Source organism: Calidris pugnax, unplaced genomic scaffold (genome assembly GCF_001431845.1).
Source record: "Calidris pugnax isolate Ruff unplaced genomic scaffold, ASM143184v1 scaffold147, whole genome shotgun sequence".
In the NCBI taxonomy this organism is placed as follows: domain Eukaryota; kingdom Metazoa; phylum Chordata; class Aves; order Charadriiformes; family Scolopacidae; genus Calidris; species Calidris pugnax.
The window spans coordinates 5,307,511-5,334,606 of NW_015092359.1; the positions used below are offsets into that span (position 1 = coordinate 5,307,511).

Sequence of the window (27,096 nt, forward strand, 5' to 3'; positions counted from 1 at the left end):
GACTCTCTTAGAGGAAAAAGCATCTATTTCTATAAAATTCATTGTGGAGTGCCTAATCGCAGAGAAGTCTCAACCAGCAATTTGACAGTGAAATATTTTTCTAATATCTCATTGTAAACAGTTGCTATAATCAAGAGGAAAAACAAGGCAGCCTTGGATGCTGCTGGAAAATAGTTCATGGCACAAATACATTTGACAGTTTACGGACTAAATTCTGAAAGTCTAACCAGCACCACCAATCTTAAGTAAAACAGCCATGAGGAAAAAAAAATTCTAGTAAATTACAAAAAGATTTCCCTCGGTGTTAAGTAAAACAGCCATGAGGAAAAAAAGTTCTAGTAAATTACAAAAAGATTTCCCTCGGAGATTCCCTCCATCAAAGACAAAAGCATAAGATAATCAAGTACATCATTTATTCACTTGGGGGTAGCATTTCTTTCTTGCTTCAGTTGCCAGTGCACTGTGATCATTTGCAAGGTTAGCACGTACGTAAGAGAAGAAAGGTAAACTTTAAAGCACACCTGAATAATTTTAGGGAGCATTTCTCCTCCATTTTTTGTGTTCTGAACAGCAGTTAAATATTTCTTTTCAAGAAAGAAGGTAACAAGCCACTTAATAAAAACAACTCGAGCTGCCATGTATGGGATTTTTGTGCTATAGACACTTTCATTGTTTCGTGTTGCAGTAATGTATACTGGTCTTGGCCTTACATCAGGAATATCTGGTGAGATAAAAACAGAAGATATAAAGAAAACCAAATCTTAAAAACCTGTAATCGCTTCCAGATTCTGATTAAGTGTATTGAACACGTCACCAACAACATTTTCTCCATATGAAATTACCGATGCAATGACTGATTGCTTTTATCATATTAACGTTTATATTCTATCATAATTTTATTACCCCTAAAGAAAAGCAAGAACATAAAGGCACAGATCTTCCCTGAAGGTTATGACTTGTATCACACAAAACAAAGGAAAGCAAAAGAGAAGGGCTGCAAAAAGAAGGGCAAGATCTGAAACAAAAGAACTACTACAATGTAAGTTAATTTTATAAGTTTCAGAGTTTTATTTATTAATAAAGTACAGTGAGACAGAGAAGATGACTCTAACACTCAATAGCGCAAAGATTAGGAAGAAAAAGGATACTTAGTGCATTGCTAAGAGAAGTTAACTCAGGTGCAAAGAGCTGAAATGAAAGAAAACACGTGGGGAGAAGTGGAAGACTGCCAAAGGGAGAAAGGGTGGATCATAATTAATTCAGATGGTTAGAATTAGGGAAAAATCACTTGCACACAGCAGCAAAACATGCAAAGCCTGGGCTCTAGCTGTGAACAACACGGCTGAAGTGGCACTAAGGTGATTTTAAACACTAAATATTAAACTGCAAGGACAGGACTTGAAAGTCAGAGGAGGGAGGGGAAGGATGTTGAAGAAGAGGCTGCAGTACATCAGGTGAGTATTAACAACACCACCCCTATGGACTCTTAACACATAATTCAGTAGAAAATCAGGTAAAACATGAGCGTTTCTGAAATAACATGCTTTTAATTGTAGAGGTACATCTCCATTTCCTTGCCTTTGGCCCTTCACGCTCATGTTCTGTTCAAGGAAATATGAAGTAAGAGTGACTAAGTTAGCTACTCCCTCACACTTGGACAACTGGCTGGTTCTTTAAAAACAGAGAGAGCGTGTTCTGTCTTCATTACATATCACAGTTCACTCGATACAAATGCTACACCAGTGGAAACATCCTTAGGAAGGGAGAAACAGGTCAACGCTTACGCAGTGATGAGCGGCAGCAGCTCCCTGGACTATCTCAGAAAATCAAAAGTTGTGCTAGAAAAACAATCAGAACACAAGAAAAGGGAGGAAAAAATCCTCATGCACCAGAAACCTTAGTGATACACCAGCAGGTGACAGGCATGCTGCTGAGAACAGTCGTCATAATTTATTTTCCTACTTAAAAGACAAAAGCCACTACTTACCAAGAACAGGTTTGTAGAGGTTGGTTAGCTTTGTAAAAGATGGAAACAAGTGAGGGAGATAGTATTTCCTAAACAAGGTAAAGAGAAATTTAAAACCAGTGTCTTGGTTCTCCTTATTCTTCCACTCTAAGCTTGCAGCCTTTGTCATGGAGTTAAAGAGAAACAAAAAAAAGCTTTAAGTTAACGTATTGCACTGATAATCATTCCACATTGAAAACAAAAGATTAACAACCGTATATAACAGGTAACAATTTCACTGAATCAGAGATGACAATTTGTTAAATTAAAGAAAAAATGACTTGTTTACAGTCACATGAGATTTAATTTTTTTTTATAACATATTTGCTTACTTTAATCTGTACTGGATCTTTTTCCAAATCTCTATAAATTGTGGAACTTGCAATGTTCTACTTTTGCAAAACACACATATAGACCTTGGAAACATGACTAGTGAGTTTTTGTATCATTTTATTTGTTGTGTAAATAAACTGACTCAAATTCTATCCAGTTCTGGACATAAATTTTCTTGAAGATGTAAATTTGCTCTATGTTCTGGCTCTGAACAATCATTCTGCACTTGCATCAGATTATTTTAATTTCATCTCTTGTCTGTAGCAAGAAGGTTACTGCCCAACTGTGCTCCCCTTTACCAAGCAACACAAATAAATGAATGCTGGTGAACCACAATCCAATTGTATTTGCAGTGTAGTCAGTTTTTTAGACCCCAAACATATAATAAGAGCATGAAAAGAACAGTGAAAGTATTTTTTTTTAACTGCAGTGCTGTGAGACTCTGATACATAAAACAAATGGTGCCATGCAGGAAGTAGGTAATTTCATACACCCACTTTTCAAAATAAAGCATTTATTCAAGATGACAAAACCTCTTCCAAATATCATTTTGGTCTTACTTTTTTTTTTTAATATCAAAAGGCATCTCAAAGTCTGATACATAAAACAAATGGTGCCATGCAGGAAGTAGGTAATTTCATACACCCACTTTTCAAAATAAAGCATTTATTCAAGATGACAAAACCTCTTCCAAATATCATTTTGGTCTTACTTTTTTTTTTTAATATCAAAAGGCATCTCAAAGTATTTCATTATCTTTTTTTTTAATATTGAGTTCTTTAATATTCATTGTCCATACAGTTTCCACTTTATTTAAAATGTTGCTCAATTTGTACTTAAATGTGTACATTATTTTAATTTCTTTCCTGTACAAAATAGATCAGATTAATCTGTAATTAAAATTTTGATGTACATGTTACTTGCATCCTTTTAAAAAAAAAATCTCAGAAGCTATCTCTCCTGTTTAGCTTTCTCTCCAGTGGTCCTTTACATGTCTTCTCAGCTATATATGTGTCCAGATAGAACAAATTGCATCTTTCCTCTACATCAATTTGTATAATGGGACCACAAGCTCATAAAATAGTCTGTTACCCTGCAAGTGTGGGTAACATTCATTAATTCTTATCACAAGTGTGAAAAACTTCTTATTTTCACAAAAAATGGCACAAGGAAATACCTTTGGGATGATTTTCCTTTTAAAAACAAGAATAAGAAAGTGCAGAAGACAGCTTCTTCCTGGGCAGGAGCAAAACCAGCTCCATTCAGATACAGTGTAGACATAGTTTTCTACCACAAGTACATTCCTCCAAATGTGAATAGTTAAAAAAAAAAAAATACTCCGCACCTGAATTACCATATATTTTAACAGTAACTGAAGAAAATAGCAGGTTTGGTCTTCAGCAATTTTCTCTCCAGAGACAGCTGGCAAAAGGGGAGTGATTTCTTCTGGAAAAATCTTAGCTAAAATAAAAAAAAAAAGTTTTAAACATAGAAAATGTGAAAATATTTAAGTAAAATATATTTTCGATAAAAATATTAATTTTAAAATAATCATTAACGTGCTACTATGTTGTACAAAGTCAAAGTCCAGTAACTGCTTGGGCTTCCCATATTTCCCCAAGTCCTACCACAAACAATCAAGGATGGCACCAACCTCTGATTTACTGCAGTTTGGAAGGGTTAACACAAGCAATCACCGCAGATTAACCAATGAGATGTAAATCCACACGTCTACTTACTTTGCAGCAACACGTTCCTACAGCTGCATCTCGATTAAAAAAAAAAAAACACCACCAAAAAACAACAAACCAACCCCAATCATGTTGAACTCAGAATGACAAGATCGGGAGGCTATACAGCTGCAACAAATACAATAGCTTGACAAATTCAATACATCTCTGAATTATAAAGACAAATAGTTATCATTCATGTGACATCTTCCCCACAAGAAACTCTACAGCTCCAAGGGCCTCAGTGGAAAGGGGAAGCAATACACCCATCATGGAAATACTGTTCATTTACTCACCGTCTGGCGAATAAGGAGGACTAATGAGGTTATCGAGGGTACAGGGACCTCGAGAAGACATGATGGGTGGAAAGCCAGGCACAAGGCATGCAAATATTAATATCTGCTCATCCGCACAGTTAGTCTGAAGCGCTTGAAGCCAGAGAAGAAACAGTCGAATTCCTTCACATCTTATCTACAAGGGGATGATTTTGTAGAAAAACATATTAAAACAAATCTGCGTGTACAGTAACACAGTAAGAGAGTTAAGAAAATGCAGGAGAAGTCCTTTCATCCCAGCTACGTGCTCGTCAGTCTTTCCATGGTACCAAGAGTAATCATATTATTAATTTAATCATGAGCAGAGAAGGGTGGGAGCAAGCTGTCCCCAGATGGTGGCACTCCAAGGAGACAGCATTAGCACTCCAACCAGAGGCCAAAAAGTTCTAATTCCCACTCCCCCAGTTCCCGGGGCCAAATGCACCTTGGCTAGTCTCAAGACACAACCTCAAAAGGGGCTCTGGAAGTACAACAGCAAGTGTAATGCAGAACCAGGCAGCTGCCAATACCTCGTGCCCTGCTAAGTCTGAAATCTTGGCTCCACAGAGGTCAAAGCAAGCTGTTAGTCTGGAGAAGAGAAGGCTGAGGGGGGATCTGATCAACACCTATAAATACTTCAAGGGTGGGTCCCAAAAGGATGGAGCCAGTCATTTTTTCAGTGGTGCCCAGGGACAGGACAAGAGGAAATGGGCACAAACTTGAATAGAAGAAGTTCCACCTAAACATGAGGAGCAACTTCTTTCCTGTGAGGGTGGCAGAGCCCTGACAGAGGCTGCCCAGGGAGGTGGTGGAGTCTCCTTCTCTGGAGACATTCAAACCCCACCTGGACACGTTGCTGTGGGACCTGCTCTGGGTGGACCTGCTCTGGCAGGGGATTGGACTAGATGATCTCCAGAGGTCCCTTCCAACCCCATGGGATTCTGTGATTCTGTTGTGAAAAATATGGCTGGGATCAGAAGATCCTCGTGAGAACCAAGATGCAACACCACCACCCAGGGCAGGGCATTCAGTAAATTTACTAAGTTTATTTACTGGGGTTTTTTATTAACAAGATGCAATTTTCATTTCAGCAATGTATTTTGAGAAAAAGAAATGGATTTAAAACTCTTTGGCAAACAAGAAGTCAATATGTTTAATACAGTATACTAAGTGCTACAGAGATCCAAAAAATAAAGCATTAAGCAAAATACATTAATACCTTCTCCAGGTAACTTTACAAAGGTCATTAGAACAGCAACACAGCTGACAAAGATAAATATTAAAATAATCTAGGATTACAATAATAAAATTTATGACTAGAAGGTAAGTAAGATTACAAAGCCTGAAAATCTGAAAAAACACTGATATTGGAAAACTGTAAAGCAATATGCTTCATAACAATTAAAGTTAAAAGAAATACGAATACAGCATCAAACAAATACCTTGAGAGAATTTCCAGTGTGCAAAAGTTTCTTCAGAATCGACCCTGGATTAAAAAAATGTAATAGGCATGTATCAGATACTAAGGTGGTCACTTTCCATCAGAATGATTTTTACAAAATACTAGGAAAAGGCTAGTTTAATGCCATTTACGACATGGCTACTGCACTGGTGGTTAAGAAAAAGAAAAATATGGAGTGAAAACACCCGCAGTGAATCTGATTATTATCATCATCGGTGCTATAAGATTAAATATAACGTATCCTTACAGTGAGGTACTTTGGTTTTAGTCAGATGACAAGTTCTCAAATTATTTTCATTAAAAAAGATATCTAGGGGAAATTTTGACTTATTAGATTTGGAGAAATCAAGAAGTCTAACTTGCAGGATTAATGTATTAAAATACACTAGTATTGACAATAATGATAAGAAAATGATGCCAGCAATCTATACTACATTTCTGTCTATAAAACACAACTCTTAAAATTGCAAAATATTTCAATTTTGGTTTTAGAAATAGCAGGCTCACTGCCCTTAGCTTCAAATGTCTGACCTAAAAATCAGAGAGAGATTATACATCAAATGCTTAAGTTAAAAAAATGTTTTAAATTCAATTCTGAGAAAAATTACACGATGCAGCACTCGGCTGTTATTTTTCCTGGTTTTGTGAATTATGTACATTCCTTAAATGTGATCCTTCCCTCAAGATCTCAACATTTCACAGTATTAAAGGGAAATTATTAACATATATAGCAAATACATATTAATGCACATGAACATCAAGCAAGAAGCAAATCACAAGGTACAGCTGTAAATAATTGCACCGCCAAATTTTGCAAATCATTTACTGGACACAGCTAAAAAAGTATCCAAATATGACTATTCAAAAAAGCATAATATATTAGCTATAAAACAACTGACTAAAACCAATTTGTTCCGGAATAATTCAGATGAAATGGTAGGAAAGTGGTCAAGCAGATGTCTGCTTTTATTTTTGTCAGTGTTAACTGGAAACGTGACAACAGCCCTTTCCTTGACCTTTAACTTCCACTCGTTATTTCTTCTGCAACAGCAAATTCATTGTTCTGATGAAAAACATGGAAACTGATGAAATTGTGCTGGAAACCAAACCAAACCACAACAAAAAAAATAATACTACAAGGAAATAATAACACCACCCCCCACCCCCCGCCAAAGCAGCCTAAAATTTACAGCAAAACAAAAGGTTGTGAGCACTTTGGTAGCATTCAGAAGCAGAATTTTCAAAGTAGTGATGAATCAAAGATGTTTAATTCACAGGAAATTATCAAGTTAAACTACTTGGATTTCAAAGTGTTTTGACTACCAAAATAAATGTATTTCAACCTTTGATATTTCTGCACCCATTTGACTCCTGTTTTATTCAGTGTGGTCAAATGAGGAGAGGAATAAATTAGAGGCTAAGAAAAAAAAAAAAAAAAAAAGCAAAGCTTTACTAACTGCACGACTTCTCTCTGCCAGAATCCTACTCCTTCCCTCGCTCCTGAAGCCAGAATATGTACAGTAAATACTGCAGGAGCCCGGGGAGAGAAAGGACAGTCTCTGTCTGGCCAAGTGAATGCCCTTCACTCGTATCTCGTGTCTGTAACGACCAGTGTCATATTCAAACGTGATGCTTGGCAAATCCCCCAGTATATGACAATCGGTGAAAGACAGCTGGGGCCAAGCTTGCAGAAATACCATGTATTCATAATTCCACTTATAAAGGCCAGTAAAAGTTATGGACCAGTCATTAAAATAAAAATTGTTCAAAAAGCCCTACTAAAAAGTTTTGTTTTTTTTTTTTTTCCTTACGCTCTTTCCTTCACTATCCCAGCTCTAAACCAGAGATTCCTCATTTAATTCCCACAAATAGCGTGACAATTGAGTGTTTCACAAATAGTAATGAACTAAGCTGCACAGAGAACACAGGAATAGCAGAGAAGAAATTAGGCTCCTGTTTGCTGCAGCAGCCCCATGCTTTGCATTTGGTTTAGCACAGCCTCTGCTCAACTACCAAACCTTCCCCACCCAGTCACAGGGTTAAGTTTTACAGAAAAAAAATTTCCCCAAATTGCCAAGGGTCGAGTTCAACACAGCATCTACCGTTAGGCAGAGGGCAATGTTTAGTCCTACAAATTTGTATTGGCATCTCATATAGGACCACTTACAAAAGCCTGCAAATCTGCAAGAGCCACATACAGATCGCACAACCCCTCCTCAATCTTAATTTTTGGTGTTAGTCTGTACAAAGGGAGACCTAATTAGAAAAAGGCGTGTTGGTTTTTCCCCCCCCCCCCATCATCTTGGTAGTTTCTAGCACATGAAAGAAAAGGAAGGGAAAAGGACCCAGGTAAATCCCAGAACAGAAAAATTTAAAGAGCATTTGTGCAAAATGAAAATGAGGCAGGCAACCAAAACCACACAAATCAAGGAGGTCACAGAGTTGATACGACAAGTAAAAAGATTTTCCATAGGCTTTGAGAATTTTCAGCTGCAAGTCTCGTATGTCAGTACTATTTGGGTATGGGAAATCCTAGAGGATCCTATGGTTAACAGGACTTGCAGAACCCGGATATGACTACAGAAAACATTTATTTTAGTTGTACTACAATGTTTTTAAACCATTCCTTCTTACCTATACTGCGAAAATGCCATCGATAAAAAATCCTCTCAGGTAGTAGCTGCAATATTTTCTGCAGGAAACAAAACTAAATAGTCAAAATTTCCATAATAAACTGGCTCATTCAGAGGAGAGAGACAAACTAATACACAAGACATAAATGAAATGGTAATATATACACAGAGGACACAATCAAAAGCAAATACCTATCATAGCAAGGACTCCTGCCCATTATTCTACTCTCTTGTTAAGGAGAAAGACACTAGGAATGGTCCTGAACAAATATCATGACACTGTCGTGAACCACCTTCCCTTTCCTTGCAAAACCCTAGTATTCCAGAATATAAACAGATTTCTAATGAAGTTGCAGATGTCTAAGAAGCTCACTTTGGGTTATATTTTTCTGAAGCGTCTGGTAATGACTGCTGCTAACAGTCCAGATTCTGAGCTTCTGGGGCTTCGGTCTGTCTTTCCATCAGCTAAGGGGCTCTCATCTCCCCGCTGCGGCAGAGCTGAACAGCGGTGCCGTTATTTTTACCGAGAGATGATTTACCTGTGAGTGAAACCGAGCCAAATTACACAAAGCTAGACTAATTTAATTCACAGCACACGCAGTTAATAAAGCACTTATGGGGAATAATATGTAGTGGCCTGCCTCTGTACTTTTGGACTGATCCTAACAGAGGCAGATCAAACAAAGAAAGAGGTTGTGGTCAAACCCATTCCCCCTTAGTTTTGTTACGCTCCAGGGCACCGACAAAGCAAAGCAATTTAAGCATATGCTTAAGTGCTTTCCTGAATGGAGTCTTATAATCTTAGTTGAACAGTTGGGGCTACTAAACGTTGTTCTTTGTCAGTTTAGTGGATGGTAATGCTATTAAATAATCTGATCAAAATTATTTAGGGCTCTTACTTGGGTTAATATGTCTTTTTAAAGTACTTCAAGTTAACAGGCTCCAAGAGATATTATTTTTTCCCTTGTTTTCTCTTTTTTAAACTATTAGTTTTTTTTTTTTTCCCCTTGTTTTCTCTTTTTTAAACTATTAGTTGTATAGACTAGGGCTCGGCAAGTAGGTGCATTAGTAGTACAGGACAGCTAACTTATTGCTGCTCAGTCTCTCAAAAAAAGTGGGAAAAAGAAACATGGTTTCATGTAGATTCCACAGAAGAATCTGTCTGGATCTTACGATTTCTCAGTCATGAAATTAAGAAGATATATTTAAATGAGAAAATAGTTTTCAACATCTTCTTTTGGAAACAAAATTAAATTACACAATGTTACAAATGACTAACAGTCAGAGCTCCTTCTAGTTATCAAACAAAATCACTGGAACAAACTTCTGCACAACAAAGCGCCATTAAGTTTTCAGAAATACTACATGCAGGATGCAGGATGAACGACAAGTCATTGAAGCAACGGTGACCCATTTGTTGGTCTTTTGCACATAAAAGCTCGCAAGAGGAAATAAAGCATCACAGCCAAGAAAGCAAGAATTGGCATTTTAGGCAACCCTTCAGAGACGGCCAACACATGAATCATTATTGCTGTTAAAAACAGTATGCTCAAGAGATGGAATAAGACAGACTTTTTTTTTATTTTTGACAACAAAGTGCTTCAGAAATTATATACAACACTCAAAATAGAGTCTTTTTGAAAATGGAACATTCCTTTCTCTATGGCAGAAGATGGAAGTCATGACAAGTTCATAGACTTTGGGAACTAGACCTCGGGTCACACAGACAGACTTCTTTGCCGTAGCACACGCTCCCCAAATAGTGTTTGACATTTCTGAATAGAATAAAAATGCAAATCCCTTCTATGTTCCCAGTATATTTCGTTTCAGTGTTACTCCCACAGTTCCTGCCCCAGGACACCGTGGCAGCAGGGACCAAAAGGAGCGGGCAGCTGGTGGCCAGAGGTCTAGCTCCCAATCCATGGGCAGGAGGAACGCGCTTGGGATGAAGGATCTGACTGGCTAAAAATGAGGCCATGATTCACATTTGGGCTTTACCTGTTAGTTAAGGACCACATTTCTGCCAACCAGATTGCGGGATCCACAGACAAAGAATGATCATTATATATCTAAATTGTAAAATACTAGCAGCCCACCACTTCTCAAGACTATCTCTGACATCAATCTGTACTTAACTTGGACACAGGGCAGGAAGGAGCTTCTGACCCAAGTCATGAATACCTTCAGGTCCCTGCGAGAGCGGTGGCACCCTGTGTGCAGAGCTGGGGCCCTACCCAGGCACACCTCAGACCCATCACACCCAGGCCCAAAGTGTGGGAAGAAAGGCTTCATTAAACAAAACTATAAGACAAACTGGCAACAAAAAGTTGTCTGGATTCCAGTATCAGAACACACTGCAGGGAGGAACCTTCAAAACATCTCCTCGTTTATTATGGAAAAAACATGACAAAAACCCCATATATTTTGTTTCCATTATTTAAATCATTATAAGCAGTACACAGTAGATTGCTAGAGCAAAACCATTTTCCTTTTACAGGCCATACTAACAAGATACCTTCAGCTTGTCTTTGGATGTAAATTTTCTCCTTTGTTTCAAGACACTAACTTTTGAAAACATGCTGTATTAAACTTCTAAAAAGATCAAGGACTTCTATATCAGAAATTTGTCAAAATCTGGCAATACTACTAGTGAAAATGCACACCTTAGTATATTTCAGACGTTACAGTAAAGTTCTTTATTGAAAATATACGTCTACTCCACCAAGTGTCTGATGCACACTTAAACACCAGGCATGGCATCCTCGTGTGTTATGAACAAAAGTTTTTGAAATTAATCTGATGACGTACAACTAAGTTTTCCTTAGTTGCCAAAAGAAACAGTTCCTATTTCCCAAGAGCCTCAGCAACATTCTTAAGAGTAATTTTGCAGTTCACATATCCCAACTGATTCAGGACCCAAATAAGCACCCACGGCTTGTTAGCTGTTTGAAAACACAACAGGGCGTTGAGGGAAGTTGGGTTTTGCTGCAGCCGCTGTTTGCTGCACCTTCGCTGTTATTTGTTATTTTGGAAGGGCCAGAGGCACCGCCTTTACCATGTGCCATCGCATCTCCAACAGCACACAATTTCACCTAAACTCCAATACTTTTTACTTCAGAAAGTGAACTACGACAAAGCATAAGATGCCTAAGCTGAGAAGGTGGCAAAGCTGCATAATAAAGCTCCATTTTGGAAAAGAGATTAATACCAACTTTTGCATCCGAGTGTTAGTGAATTTTAGGTTATGCCCAGAGCAAACCTGGAAATCAAATGCTATTGCAGAACACAAGAAGCACCAGGAAAAGCAAGCTTCAACTCTAAATGGCACGAAGCTGGGAGGGTTGAGAAAGAATAGAATACGCTTATAGGGGTTTTTTTCTCTAAAAAAAAAAACAGAATCAAACACCCTCGTCAGGTGAACGAATCAAAATATTTCAAAGGTTGAAATAAATATTAGGAGGACAGAAGTTTCTATCTGAGGGAAGCTTCCATATCCAAAAATATTTTCATATTGCAAAAAATGAGACACCTATGTAATTTCCCGTGCCATTCTCCTTTTCAGCATCTCAAGACCGGGGGAAAAAAAATAAATAAATATAGATATACAAATGCACTTTGGAAAAAAATGCAAAGATGTGACTAACCACCTGCATAGTTCTACCAAACAGTAAACAGAAATAATTTTTAAAAATCAAATTAAATTGCTAGCATCTCAGCTACCTACTGAAGATATGAGTTTTGTTGCAGATTACAATGAATATAAATACTCTAAATTCAGAGTCCACATTTGTTCCTGCAATGCAAAAATAACTTATCATCGTTAAAAGTCTGCACTATTAAATAAAAAATTCCAAATGTTACAAAATTCAAAGTTACAGCCGGAATGCCTTTTAACCAGTAATTTTCACATGTGTGCATTAGAGTCTCCAGACAAAGATGGTGTTAGAGTGTGACATAAGATTGCATTAAGTCATGAACAATCTCCAGTTGTTGTCCTTTCAACTCAGCATTTCCAAGAACATTTTCTACACTCTCCCAAGCCCTGGTGTTCTAAAAAACACGTATGGCCATTCTTATAAAACAAATGATAGTTTCTTCCACTCTAGCCTGGACTTCTAGCAATACCACTGTGAATCCAAACTGGCTATTGACATCTTGTTTCTAGTTTCACAGTACACTAATAAATATTTTAAGAAACCCCACAGTGTGAAATAATATCACTCTTTCAGAAACCACATAGATCTATTTAATGCTTAGTGCTTTGCTGCATCTATATGGTAATCCATTATAGCACACTTGAAATAGAAATTAGGTATTACTACTGATCAACACATCAGGGTATCTGTCAGTTCTTTTAACTGATTATCCATAGTTCTTTTTCTTCTGGACTTCCTGCATGACTAGGAATAATGTTAAGTTTAAATCTTAGTTTACACAGGATGCTGTTTTTTTGAAAGATATATCTCTCTCTTTTATCAAACTAAAATAAAAAATGCCGAGGTCTGTATTTCAACACGTTCACTCTGACTTAACCAGTGCTGCAATTTCTTTTTAAAAGTCTTTTATTTTTTCTGCCTTTGTTGGATGGTATCAGGATTGGTAGCTTTGTGCCTATCACTGCGCGCTGCACTATCCTGTTGAAGAACATCGAGAAAGTTAAGGCTGTCATCAAACCTTAGACTGAAATGTTTTCCACCTTATCTATCACAAAAATGAGAGGATAAGCATTGCTGTTCTGCCTTCCAGAGCTACAAGAAGCTGTCCTTTCATACGCCGTGCAAAGTCTCTTATTAAACAACAAACCCAAACGTGCTCTTGCTGATTGAAGATGCTCTCGGAGACAGTGGCAATGACAAGTTCCCAACAGTGTTAATTCCAGGAGAAGGGATTCTGAGAAAAATAAAAAAATCTAGCTTTTTCACTACAACCTGCAGATGACAAGGAGTTTCTATTAGTCTGTGGCAGGTGGATCTACTTTAAACCAAATCAAATGCAGAACAGCTCTCCTATGCCTCTATGTTCAAGTGCTGTTCAGTGGTGTCTCTACAAGAGTTTCAGAGTGTTCAACTACTGAAATCTGCAGTCATTTAGAAATTTCCAGCTACTGTTCACAGATTTAGATGAAGCCAAGAGTCTGCTGAAGTTAGTATGCCCACAGCAGTTCAATCAAGATAAAGGGATACTCCATTTATTGCATCAATAAATTATTTACAGTTACTCATTGAGGGAAAATATCTGCCCAAAGCACGCAAGATACTTATTCTTGCCCTAGGCATAACATTAAAGAGTAAGATCTCTGAAGTCAAACATACGCAATTTATAGTTAGAATTTACAACAGAATGCTGTAAGAATAACATCACTGTTATTTTAAGAGCAATCACAGATGAACCAATTAGAATTATGGCAGAACAAACTGTAGATGGTTCAAAAAGTAATTTTCTATGTGTAGGAAAGAAGGGCTGTAAGTAACTTCATTGTTCTAAAACAAATAAGCCCTTTAATTCTATTGAGCTGGAGAATCAGTCAACGAAGTCTGTGTGACCGACTTGTGGTTAAAGAGTGGAACTGGTGATCACAGTAGGCACAGGGAACGAACTGAAAAGCTGAAACAGAACCTACAACCTGCATTCAAAGCAGCGACTCTTAATGGTAATTTGATTCCAAGTGTAAGATAAACTGCAGATGGGGAAATTAAGCCACTAAGCTGGACACGAGGAAAATGCAAATAGTAACAAGAGAGTTAAATAAAGGGTAAAAGTTAAATAAAAGGAATAACCCCAAGAAATGAGAAATCAGGACGTGTGGCAATAAGAACTCAACAGTAACTTAACATCATTATTCCTTGTCAAGAATTTTACAAGTTCTCATGTTGGCCACTTTCAACAAACAATTAATTTCTGCAGAATTCAATTTTATTCAGTGTTATTCAACACTGAATAACTTCAAGGGGAGACCTTATTGCTCTCTCCAACTCCCTGAAAGGAGGGTGTAGAGAGGTGGGGGTCGGTCTCTTCTCTCAAGTCACAGGCGACAGGACAAGAGGAAATGGCCTCAAGTTGCCCCAGGGGAGGTTCAGGCTGGATATTAGGAAAAATTTTTTCACTGAAAGGGTTCTCAGCCATTGGAATGGGCTGCCCAGGGAGGTGGTTGAGGCACCATCCCTGGAGGTGTTCAAAAGCCGGGTTGATGTAGTGCTGGGAGGTCTGGTTTAGTGATGATGCTCCTTGTTTGTGTGGGTGTCTATTTTTGTCAGTTAGGTTGACGGTTGGACAAGATGATCTTTAAGGTCCCTTCCAACCTAGAAGATTCTGTGATTCTGTGATATGTAGCAAGTAATTAGGAGCAACATCCTAAGATAAACAACTCATCCTAAGAAAATGCTACAGATACAAAAGAACATCCTTTTGCACATTCTTAAAAAATGTCAACACAATATTAAAGTCTTCTACAAGAGTTATAAATCCTAAAGCCCTGAAAGTTTCACTGATGCAGGTTTTCATGAAACTGAAAATGACCTGCTAAAAACCACCACTGACTTGGAGATTTCTTTTAAACTGCTTAACCAATATTGCCAATTCACACTGTCGTCTCTATAATGCAGTGGAAGAATTTGATACCTAAAATATCCACGGCAATCTTAATCCAGAATAAACCAAAGTTACACATTTTAAAAATTATATTTATGTGTGTTACTAGGCAGTTCTACAAAAAAAGTGTATATTCCTAAGCTGGGTCAGCGCACGTCACCACAGCAGGTGTTCCTCTGACAGAAGCAGTGTATTTACTGCCTATGGTCTGTAATCTACTTTTCAAAAGAGTTCCTAACAGACTATAGCCAATTATAAACCTATACCGAATTATCATTACCACTTGCAGAACAACTAACTTGTGCACATCTGCAGTAATAAATTTAGGCAAAACAGCTGCTTCTGTAATGGTTACATTCACGTTCTGATACAGAGCAATCCATGCGTCAATGGATTTATACCACATCTTAATCTTCTGAGTAGGTGGCCATTTGTAGTTTATATTTAGCTGTGCTTCTAAGGATAACAGTACTGCATTAAAAGCAGTAGCTACTGCCACAAAATAAAGAGCTCAAAATATGGTTGGGCAAGTTCTAACGTTTTATTGATTAGCACCTCTGGAAAAACGACAAATGTTATACAAAAGCCAAAGCAGACCACGAATTTGAGTGTGTATAATACAAATACTGCAGAGGCTCTTAGCACATTTATATTCTATTTTGCATCCACTTAGTATTTAAATCCACCTGCTGCCCACTTACTCAAGAAACTCCAAATAAGACCTAGGAAAGACAGATTAAAATTCAGCTGCAGCATTTCTAAGGTCAAAACAGAGAGCTCTGCCTTGTCCTGTTTATATCCCCAGCTAGCCTCTCCACATCCCAGCGGGGCCAGAGCCTTATGGGGAGGTCTAGGCTTGACAGATAAAAGGGTCTGGAAGTATAATCACAGCAAGGCCAGTACAAGTTACATTAGATACCTTGCCAGAGTTATGATTCTTAAAAAAAAATTAAAAATTGTGCTTACTGTGTGTCCGGACCCAGGGTCTCGCACCACTCACATTTTCACCAAGTTCAAGAAAACAGAAGTTCCACACAAAACACGGATTTACAGAAATTAAGAGATTACCTCCTAAACAACCTTCTTTGTATAAGCTATAAGAAAAAGACAGTATGCTTTTATAGATAATGACCTGTGAAACACAAGGGCGCTTTATGTTATATTAATGTGCACTGTTAAAAAGTAGACAAGAAAAAAAAAAATGAATACTGAGAAGCTTTCAGCATAGGTACCATGTGTGGGAGGTGGGAATACCTAACCCATCTTTCCAGCTATCTACAAAGCTGCAGTGAGACCTGAACTCCACTGACAGGATCCAAAAAACTTCTAGCAATAACTGTGGCTATTGGAAGTGACTTTGGGAAGCTTTACTACATTAGAAAGAGTATCTGGAAAATTCTAAGAATAAAATATATCATACAGTGAACGTGTGAAATCATTATACTGAATTTTATGACTGCATCAGCCTAAGACATGTGGCTGACAGTAAAGCTAACTAATAAAGCATAATTACAGAGCCTGGAAATTGATCTATGTATTACACGAAAAACATGAGTCTGCTCTTCTTTCACTACAGATGAAAAACAAATTGCAGTGTCAGAGGAATCAGTATTTGATGCTGCAAGAAAAAAATACTTTATTATATTAAAAAAATACAAGCTTTCACAATCAAATGATGGCATTTACAAAACCTAGAAAACCTACATAACTGCAGTGCACCTTTCCTGAGCTCTGTGACACGCAGTGGTCAGCTGACAGCTGTAACAAACAACGTCCTCAAACCATAGAGAACAGTGATGTAAGAAACAATATTAACACATTCTGAAAATACACCACAAATCTGGAGAGAACTACGCCTTACCAGAGGAAAAGCAAATTTGTTTTTCACATCATTTTGGCCTTTTAGCTGAAAGAGGGAAAAACATACACATGACTGCAGTCGCTGCATCATTTCATGAATATCTATTTGGAAACAGACAAGGCCAAAGCACCATGGAGAATCTAAAACTGGATCTAAGAACTTTGTAATATTAATTGCAAAAAAAGCACTTTACAAAATGAACTGTTAACCTTTAACATTACTCCCTTTTGATTAATATTTCTTCTTTGATATGTAGTTTGATGTTATTGTTGAGTGGCCAAGCTACATAGCCGATATGTAAAATTAAGACTTCAATAATAAATTACAATTGAATCAACTTAGTTTTCAGAGGATTTGTGGAAAAGGCATTTTTGCTTAATATACACACTAGGTGTCACTCAAGAACAGCAGCAAAATACCCACCAGACTACCAGAAAAGGCAGAAGTCAATTCCTTTCATGAATATTTTTATTGATTTTTAAACTGTTAACCCTCAGCACCTGGATTCAGGATTTGTCAATCCTAAGTAATTACCTATTTAGCTAATTAGAAGAAAACCCTGGGAAACCTCTGGCTCATGCTGACATCAGATTAAATATGGCAAGCTTAACAATCAATTAGTTCTGTTTCCTATGGCTTACGATATGAATGTTTAATTACTTGGCATTTACATTTTTTCCTGTCCTGTGTTCAGATGGATGTATCCTTGGTCTGTGCATTAAAAGGCCCTCTAAAAAGCTCTTTTCCTACAATGCATTAAGTTATCAAGTGTTAGAGTTATAAACGGATTGTAAATTTACTATCCAGTAGATAAACACCATGAAGCGGATCGCTTGAAATTTCACATAAAGATCTTAAACTAGTTCTTCTTCCTCAAAACTGTCAATGACTAGGCTACAATATAATTCTCCTCAAGTGGAGACATTTTGTTCGTATATATATAATTATGGGGTTTTTTTCTTCTTCATGCAATGTGTTCTCATGACGTTTTTCAGTGGTATTAAACTGATAGTTCTTAGCTACCTGTTTTCAAGACCCAGGAAAGGGTATTTATTCACTTTAACCAGGTGAGTAAGCATTAGCTATTTTCCATTCAATGACACAGCCACAGAAACGTAATTACTTATTCAAGACCACAGAGTAAGTGTATTAATGAGCTCTCACTAAATTGCACAGCCTTGCTCAGTAACTGTGGTGATACCTTCCCCACTAGGGGTGGGGAAGGAGCAGGAAGAAGAATTTTTTCTGCCCAAATAGGGTCCTAGCAGACACATCAGCTCATGTTCTGTGACAAGGCCACATGCAAGATCCTAAAGCAGACTCTATTACTAGTAACATAAGTAGCAGAAAACACAATTGGATTTTCAAATTTCAGTCTGAAAATGAAGTCCTGTAGTTAAAGCAGCGAAGGGAGATGAACTTGCAACATCAAACAAGTCAGAAGACCAGAATTTCATGTCATTGTTTTCATGGCCGTTTTTTGTATTACAGGCACATTAAGTTAAACAGCATCATTCTTATTGTCAGTAAAAATATTATTCTAACTGCAAACTATACATTAAAGCAAAAATATGAAGCCATATACTTCTGAAATTTCTGGGTTGGCTTGTTGTTTCCATTTTTAGAGGGAGGAATAACAGTTGAGAACATTTAACCTTCGTTTTAACTTCAACTTCTAGAGTCCCATTGAAAGTCTGGGTTTTTTTCCTACAACATCTACCAAAAAAAAGTCCCAAAATTTAAACAAAAGATAATATTTCTATGATGCAAGACCCAAGAAAAAGTTACTAGCTGGATTAACAAAGAGAAATCATCAGAAGATGTGTGTATTTATCCTTAAGAAAAAAATCAGGCCCACTATTTACCTAATGAATTGTTAAAAAAACTCCAAACAACTAAAGGCATCCCTGATCTCTGACATCAGAGACAGGTAGAGCTTATGCTGAGATTTTTGGTGTGTGTTATAAAACCTTCTTTATATGTTAGGCTTTCATCTGGCCCAGTGATATTTTCTCACATCCAAATATATATAGTATATATATTTCATAACTCTAATTAAAGAGGTCCCTTGGAAAATGATCTATCACAGTTTACTCTTCTTTAAATTAAAGACATCCTAATTTGATTATGCAAAAGTTAACTAGCTAACATTTCCTCCCTAGACACTGCAAATACTGTGACTGCCAACGCTGGGAAGGAAGAGGAAGATGCTCCACTGAATTTACAAAAAAAAATTTAAACAAATTAACATTTCACACACTCAGATCAAACTGATATGCAATAGTTGACAGCTCTTATCCTTTTATTTTCCTTGTGCTCTAAGACAAATACTGCAATTATAATAGATGCCTCCATGTGAAAGGAGTAGAGCCCAAACTCCTGCTGTGACACATTCAAAATAAACATAACACTGAACTTCATACTGACAAAGCATAGGGAAAAAGTACTGTTGTTTTGAACAAGCCCTCCATAAAATACAGAAGCAAGAACTTATTTAAAAAAAAAAGAAAAAAGAAAAATACCATTTTGACAGCTTTAGCCTAACAGAGGCTATGCAGCTATGGATCACGTGCTCCCAAATTCTACTGAAAAAATAGGACATTTTTCGAAGAGTTGATCCTCAGTTTCTTAGGACGGAAATATTACCGAGTAATTTTTAAGTAATTTTGATCAAATCTGTTTACTCTGGATATTCATTCAACCAACATTTCCATTGCATAATAAAATATTAGAAAATATTTATTGTTGTTGCTGTTGTATCTGAAAACTTAATGCACACCCCAGCTCTTTTCTGCCTTTCACCATGTATAGTTGTGGACACCTCCTGTCATTCTGACTGATACCTCGTTTCACCCTTCATTGTACAAGGGAAAGTAAGCATATAATAACAATGAGATTTAAAATAAAGATTAGTTTCATGGTATGGAAAACTTACTTCAAAAATAAAGAGAATGGAGTCCAGCTCCTCCCTTTGTGATTTATTCCCTGCAAGACAAGAAACAATATTGTTTGCCATAAATATACAGTATGAGACAGGAGGCAAAATTACGCTGTTGTTATTCAACTGAAGTCAAAGATGCTGTAGCACTCAGTTTCTTTCTCTTCATCTTCACCTAATATCAAAACAGCAAGGTGTTTGCAAACTCCAGTGCCTCTCTCTCTTGATTATGAATGAGGGACAACTAGGATTCCAGATCTGCAAAGCACTGTCGTTGTGCTCATCTCCAAGCAAAGGCCTATTCCTACCGACACACCTTTGACATCAGGATTTGTTCTCTGGATCACTGACAACGTTACAGTTGAACAGGTATCTGCTTAATTACAGGATGAAGGCCTTCAATACTTCAAAACAAGATGAGAGGACACGTCTATAACTGTAAAACAACTGATTTTTGTGCTGAAATGACACAGCCATAAGAATGTATTTGGAGTTCTTTTCAGTTACTTATGACGTTTCAGAGAGCAATGTCTCGTCTCATGCTTGTCTCTTCTGATATAATAAAATTAAAATTATGAATACTAATACTGTACTCTTGAAACTGTTAATGCAAATATAGATAATTGTGGACCATATAATCATTAGAAAGGCTCCAATAGAATGCTTTTGAGAACAGTTAGGGAAAACCGACTCAATTGCCAGCAAAACTGTAAAACTTACCTTTTTGTTTCAAGCTATTTTCCAGTGTTATGAAGTTTTCATAGAATATAAAATAAATTTGAGAATAATTGTTCTCAAAAAATTGCTTCAGGTCACTTCCATCCACAATATCTGAAAAGAGGAACAAATGCAGTTATTACACAACAGAACGCTGAAAATTGCTGTCTTCGTGCAAATTCAGTATTAGAGAATTACACAAATGCAAGACAAAATAATTCTAGTGACTTCAATAAATACTCTATGTAGTGTGATTCCATCCTTGCATCCTTTTCAACTTAATTTATTAAAGTTTGCAGTGTGGCTTAGGTTCATTTGCATTCAATTAAAAAAAATAAAAGGCAAAAAGGATTGGGTGTGTCTTAGCTATCTAACCAAATGGTTTCTGTCTCATCAAAAGGAGCCGGTACTGTTGGAAAAAACATACATCAGCAAAGATGTCTATATGCAAATTGCAAATCCAGTTCTTGATCTGACAAGCAGACCAATTCAAAAAACAGCCTATTTCCAAATAATTTTAAAAATAATGGAAACACAAGTATGCATTACTTCCCTAAGCCTTGCCTTAGGTCTAAAATTTGAAATACATTTATTTTTTAAAAAGAAAAAAAAAAACCCATAATGTTTTCTAAACCTGACACTTGCAAAACACTCTTAAACTTCATCTGTTTGCTCTTTGTTGAAACTGATTTGGTCAAGGAAAGATAGATGATTCCACCCAGAATTAAGAGAATAAACGGCAAGAATTGTTAACAGCATGTCTTCTCATAGAAGTACCACTAATCAAGACAATGCTTATTACAACAAGAAGACCCAATAATATCACACAACTACAGAAGAAAGAATGATTTTAGCTGTGAACAATGTTGGGGTTTTTTGTTTTTTGGGTTTTTTGGGGTTTTTTAAATTAATACCTTTTCAGTAGTAAAGCTTTGTTTAGCGGTTTGTACTATGGAAACAATTAGTGCATGGAAACACTTTTACATGATATTTGTTTCCTACAAACTACTGGTGGTGAATTTGCAAGCTAAGTGCAATTATTCCTCTCCATGAATGTGTTCTGTTAAATACAAGTCTACGAGAAAACAAGGCTTTCATTTAGAAGGATTTCATATGAAGGAATGAGGTCATTAAAATCGAGACAAAAAGGAAACTTTCCCTTTAAATTGTGAAAGGAGGAGAAAGCAACTGCCTAATCAAAAAAAAGTAAATTCTCCTTTTCTATAAATGTGGCATTTCAGTGGTGACTGATCTGTTATTCTGATGTAAGTAAGCATGCATTCTTACAGCTACATCCTTTTCCTATTGAACCCTTTTGTTCCTTATATTTCTTTGCAAGATATATAGGAAAACAACTTCTAACCTTAAAAGAGGCCAACAATACTCCTATTTATTACCCTAATAGTAGATGATCACTTGGAAAGTCAGATTTTCGTGCAATTCTGCATGCAAATTGTCCTCCTGATACCACTGCCAACTTAAAAAAAAAAAAAGAAAATCCAAAACATAAGGAATAAGCCACACAGCCAATAACTCCATTGCTCAGAGATACAGCTTTCTTGGGAGTTTCACTACAAACTGCTTATTTTTTGCATACGTTAGGAAAAAACCATTTCTCCAAGAATCCTGGCAGGAGGACCAGCCAAGCTGGTGACAACACCCTTTCCTGTCCCCTCTATGCCACCCCGGGCCACCAAAATCACCACAGACGACCGGAGACCACAACAAGGAAGACTGCCTCTCAAAAGGATCTACTAAAAGTTGGCAGGAAGCCCAAGACAGTACCTCAGATCACTACCATGTATATGCTGAACTCACCCAGGACAGGCTCATCCTCCTGTTTTTCAAATGGAAAACATCAGTGGAAGTTTCGTGCAGTATTTATCATTTAAGATAATAAGATAAAAAACTGACTTACGGTGAAATGCATTGACTGAAGAAGTATTTGTAGGCATTCAAGGAAATTAAACGGCAATGTAATACCTGAATTGCAGGTATTACATGGTATTTCTACATTTACACATAAATAGCTCTCGGATTACTAGCGCTGAAGCCAGCACCCTAGCAAATTCAAAATTCTGAGCACTAAAAGTCTAAGGCAAGCTGGCAAATATTATCAGCCATCAGATACTCAGTGGCTTTCCAAAAACATGTTTAATCTCACCCCATTCCCCACACAAGAAGTGATCCAGTGGCTAATGCTTACAATTAACACTTTAGAGCTTTTACAGCAACATAAGGAAACAGTGAGACATTCATGAGGGTACACGTGACATTTCTTTTATATAAAATATGAAACAGTTGTCTCATTAGATGACTGCAAGTCACTCTTACCTGCCTTACTAAAGTTCAAAATTTAGGGAAACAACTACTCAGGTATCATATAATAAGCATCTGAGCTTACTGCCAAGCTGTCATTATTCTTCCTCATATAAGAAAAAAAAAAATCTAGAGGGGCCAATAATCGTGTCCTCTGCACACCAGCCTTCATTTTATCTTTCTATTAACCACCAACAGTTATTGCAGTCATTTAAGTAGTTAGAAATCCTCCCTTAATTTCATGAACTTCCAAAGTCACTTGGCTTTACGTTATTTATACAAAGTTCTCTCAATCCTGAGGGGTTTTCTTTAACTCAAGTACTTAAAAAATTAAAGGAGGTGAAGAGACAACTTTGCAGTCATAGCCTGGTTAATGATAAACTTTTATTACTAGCCTCACCCGAGAAACCACATACAATTTTTACTTACCTTCAAAAAAAACAACCAACCAAGACCTCCCCACTTTTTCAGACTAGAGCTTTGAATGATAAATAAAAGCCTAGAAGATTATTTCCCTTCGTTTTCTCAAAGGAATGTCAGCATGGAAACATACCACCACTAAAAACCCCTCCAATTGAAATTATTTTAGAAATTGTTCTAGCACCTCAAATTTCACATGAAATCTAAGGAACCACAGCTGTTCTAAATTCAGCAAGAACTTTGGAAGCATTCACTTCTGAATGTCTATAAATGAAAACTTCTAAGCTTGTGTTAATCTATCTGTACAGAACCCAGGCAGCTGTGCAAACCAAGACAGCGCCGTAACTCAAAAACCCCACTACTCTCCTTTATTCTCTCATTTTGGGACAGAGTTAAATGAAAAACATGTTTTTTTCTTAAGTTATATTTTTTAAAGGGAGAGATTATGGATTGCACCTTGTTACCTAACAAATTTCATCTCTAATCTATACTGAAGCGTGTGCGTGTGTCTGCATCAGGTCTACCATGTACTTGTCCCCTGTTCAACAGAGAAAAGCATAAGCAGCGACGGATGGAAGCAGCACCCCACATCTGTTAGCACTAACACTCCCAACACGGACAACTGAAGCACAAAGCATTACCATTTTCCAGTTCAGGATTCAAATAACGGTTTCTTCAACGACACGACTGAAATAAGTGTGAAGTACTGTAACTCTGAAAACAGCCCAGCTTTTACGCACGCCCCCAGGAGTGAAGTGGCACAGCACAGGCTCTGAAACACGTGTTATTAATTCACACACCAGCCTCCACCCGGTCTTCTGATGCACAATTTAGTCCACCAGCACACTCCAAAACAAGTGTGAGCACAATCTCCCCCCCCAAGCAAATATCAAAGCACAGGATCAACACAACCCACAAATCAGGAATAAGCCACACAGCTAATAACTCCATTGCTCAGAGATACAGCTTTCTTGGGAGTTTCACTACAAACTGCTTATTTTTTGCATACGTTAGGAAAAAACCATTTCTCCAAGAATCCTGGCAGGAGGACCAGCCAAGCTGGTGACAACACCCTTTCCTGTCCCCTCTATGCCACCCCGGGCCACCAAAATCACCACAGACGACCGGAGACCACAACAAGGAAGACTGCCTCTCAAAAGGATCTACTAAAAGTTGGCAGGAAGCCCAAGACAGTACCTCAGATCACTACCATGTATATGCTGAACTCACCCAGGACAGGCTCATCCTCCTGTTTTTCAAATGGAAAACATCAGTGGAAGTTTCGTGCAGTATTTATCATTTAAGATAATAAGATAAAAAACTGACTTACGGTGAAATGCATTGACTGAAGAAGTATTTGTAGGCATTCAAGGAAATTAAACGGCAATGTAATACCTGAATTGCAGGTATTACATGGTATTTCTACATTTACACATAAATAGCTCTCGGATTACTAGCGCTGAAGCCAGCACCCTAGCAAATTCAAAATTCTGAGCACTAAAAGTCTAAGGCAAGCTGGCAAATATTATCAGCCATCAGATACTCAGTGGCTTTCCAAAAACATGTTTAATCTCACCCCATTCCCCACACAAGAAGTGATCCAGTGGCTAATGCTTACAATTAACACTTTAGAGCTTTTACAGCAACATAAGGAAACAGTGAGACATTCATGAGGGTACACGTGACATTTCTTTTATATAAAATATGAAACAGTTGTCTCATTAGATGACTGCAAGTCACTCTTACCTGCCTTACTAAAGTTCAAAATTTAGGGAAACAACTACTCAGGTATCATATAATAAGCATCTGAGCTTACTGCCAAGCTGTCATTATTCTTCCTCATATAAGAAAAAAAAAAATCTAGAGGGGCCAATAATCGTGTCCTCTGCACACCAGCCTTCATTTTATCTTTCTATTAACCACCAACAGTTATTGCAGTCATTTAAGTAGTTAGAAATCCTCCCTTAATTTCATGAACTTCCAAAGTCACTTGGCTTTACGTTATTTATACAAAGTTCTCTCAATCCTGAGGGGTTTTCTTTAACTCAAGTACTTAAAAAATTAAAGGAGGTGAAGAGACAACTTTGCAGTCATAGCCTGGTTAATGATAAACTTTTATTACTAGCCTCACCCGAGAAACCACATACAATTTTTACTTACCTTCAAAAAAAACAACCAACCAAGACCTCCCCACTTTTTCAGACTAGAGCTTTGAATGATAAATAAAAGCCTAGAAGATTATTTCCCTTCGTTTTCTCAAAGGAATGTCAGCATGGAAACATACCACCACTAAAAACCCCTCCAATTGAAATTATTTTAGAAATTGTTCTAGCACCTCAAATTTCACATGAAATCTAAGGAACCACAGCTGTTCTAAATTCAGCAAGAACTTTGGAAGCATTCACTTCTGAATGTCTATAAATGAAAACTTCTAAGCTTGTGTTAATCTATCTGTACAGAACCCAGGCAGCTGTGCAAACCAAGACAGCGCCGTAACTCAAAAACCCCACTACTCTCCTTTATTCTCTCATTTTGGGACAGAGTTAAATGAAAAACATGTTTTTTTCTTAAGTTATATTTTTTAAAGGGAGAGATTATGGATTGCACCTTGTTACCTAACAAATTTCATCTCTAATCTATACTGAAGCGTGTGCGTGTGTCTGCATCAGGTCTACCATGTACTTGTCCCCTGTTCAACAGAGAAAAGCATAAGCAGCGACGGATGGAAGCAGCACCCCACATCTGTTAGCACTAACACTCCCAACACGTACAACTGAAGCACAAAGCATTACCATTTTCCAGTTCAGGATTCAAATAACGGTTTCTTCAACGACACGACTGAAATAAGTGTGAAGTACTGTAACTCTGAAAACAGCCCAGCTTTTACGCACGCCCCCAGGAGTGAAGTGGCACAGCACAGGCTCTGAAACACGTGTTATTAATTCACACACCAGCCTGCACCCGGTCTTCTGATGCACAATTTAGTCCACCAGCACACTCCAAAACAAGTGTGAGCACAATCTCCCCCCCCAAGCAAATATCAAAGCACAGGATCAACACAACCCACAAATCTGTAAAACAATTTGAGTTTGACAACTGCACCAAATTACTACTTTCAAAACAAGGTTATCACCCTTACCATTATTCACTATAAAAAAAATTGAAAATCCAGCGCCTTAGTTCTACTTAATTGTTGTCACCATCTTCCAGGCAGCTTGCAGCACATTCAATACCAGCCAAGGGTAAGCTCCCATTTTTTTCTTATTTTTTAAGTGCAATATGAATGGTGGTTGCCTGCTTAAATCACCAGGGATCAGAGTCTACCCAGAGACTAACTTTATAATTTCCAGCCTTAAAGTTCTCAGTCAAATCACACTCTGAAATTCGCAAGAATAACAACGCCATGAAGAAAAGGCTCATCACCTTTCATGAAATAAAAACTTACTTCATCCCATTTTATGCACGAGCAAAGGGTGACATCATCTAGATTAGTGGAGAACCACAGCAGACAGTAGCTGTTGTCCCAATTGCACCATTATTCATAAGAGATACTGTGTCATGACAGAGCAATTCTTAAAACCAGGAGAAAAATTCAAGGGAAATACACTAAGCCACGCAAAGATGTTAAACTAAATATTTCAATTGAGGAGAAAACACTGAAAGAGATGTTTCAATATTAAAAAAAAGAATATTTTTACCCAAGAACAGTCACAGAAACAAAGTCTTAAAGAGCAGAAACACATTCTTCTGCTGAAAATGTCCCAGAGGCTAGAGGG

The 27,096-nt window shown here is 37.3% G+C and overlaps 1 protein-coding gene across 4 annotated transcripts in view; it reads right to left on the reverse strand.

Annotated features, from left to right (window-relative positions):
- RALGAPA2 (Ral GTPase activating protein, alpha subunit 2 (catalytic)) overlaps positions 1-27,096 on the reverse strand; it is a 153,951-nt gene that overhangs the window by 116,763 nt on the left and 10,092 nt on the right. For all 4 annotated transcript variants that reach the window (XR_001414151.1, XM_014962463.1, XM_014962461.1 and 1 more), the window contains exons 2-9: positions 20,585-20,695; positions 19,862-19,911; positions 8,479-8,536; positions 5,825-5,868; positions 4,365-4,539; positions 3,684-3,799; positions 1,988-2,126; positions 522-721 (exon numbers count right to left, since the gene is read on the reverse strand). Coding sequence is in view for 3 of the 4 variants with exons in the window: in XM_014962463.1 (XP_014817949.1) it covers positions 522-721; positions 1,988-2,126; positions 3,684-3,799; positions 4,365-4,539; positions 5,825-5,868; positions 8,479-8,536; positions 19,862-19,911; positions 20,585-20,695 (893 nt within the window). In the remaining variant the exon portion in view is untranslated. The remainder of the gene's footprint in view (positions 1-521; positions 722-1,987; positions 2,127-3,683; positions 3,800-4,364; positions 4,540-5,824; positions 5,869-8,478; positions 8,537-19,861; positions 19,912-20,584; positions 20,696-27,096) is intronic.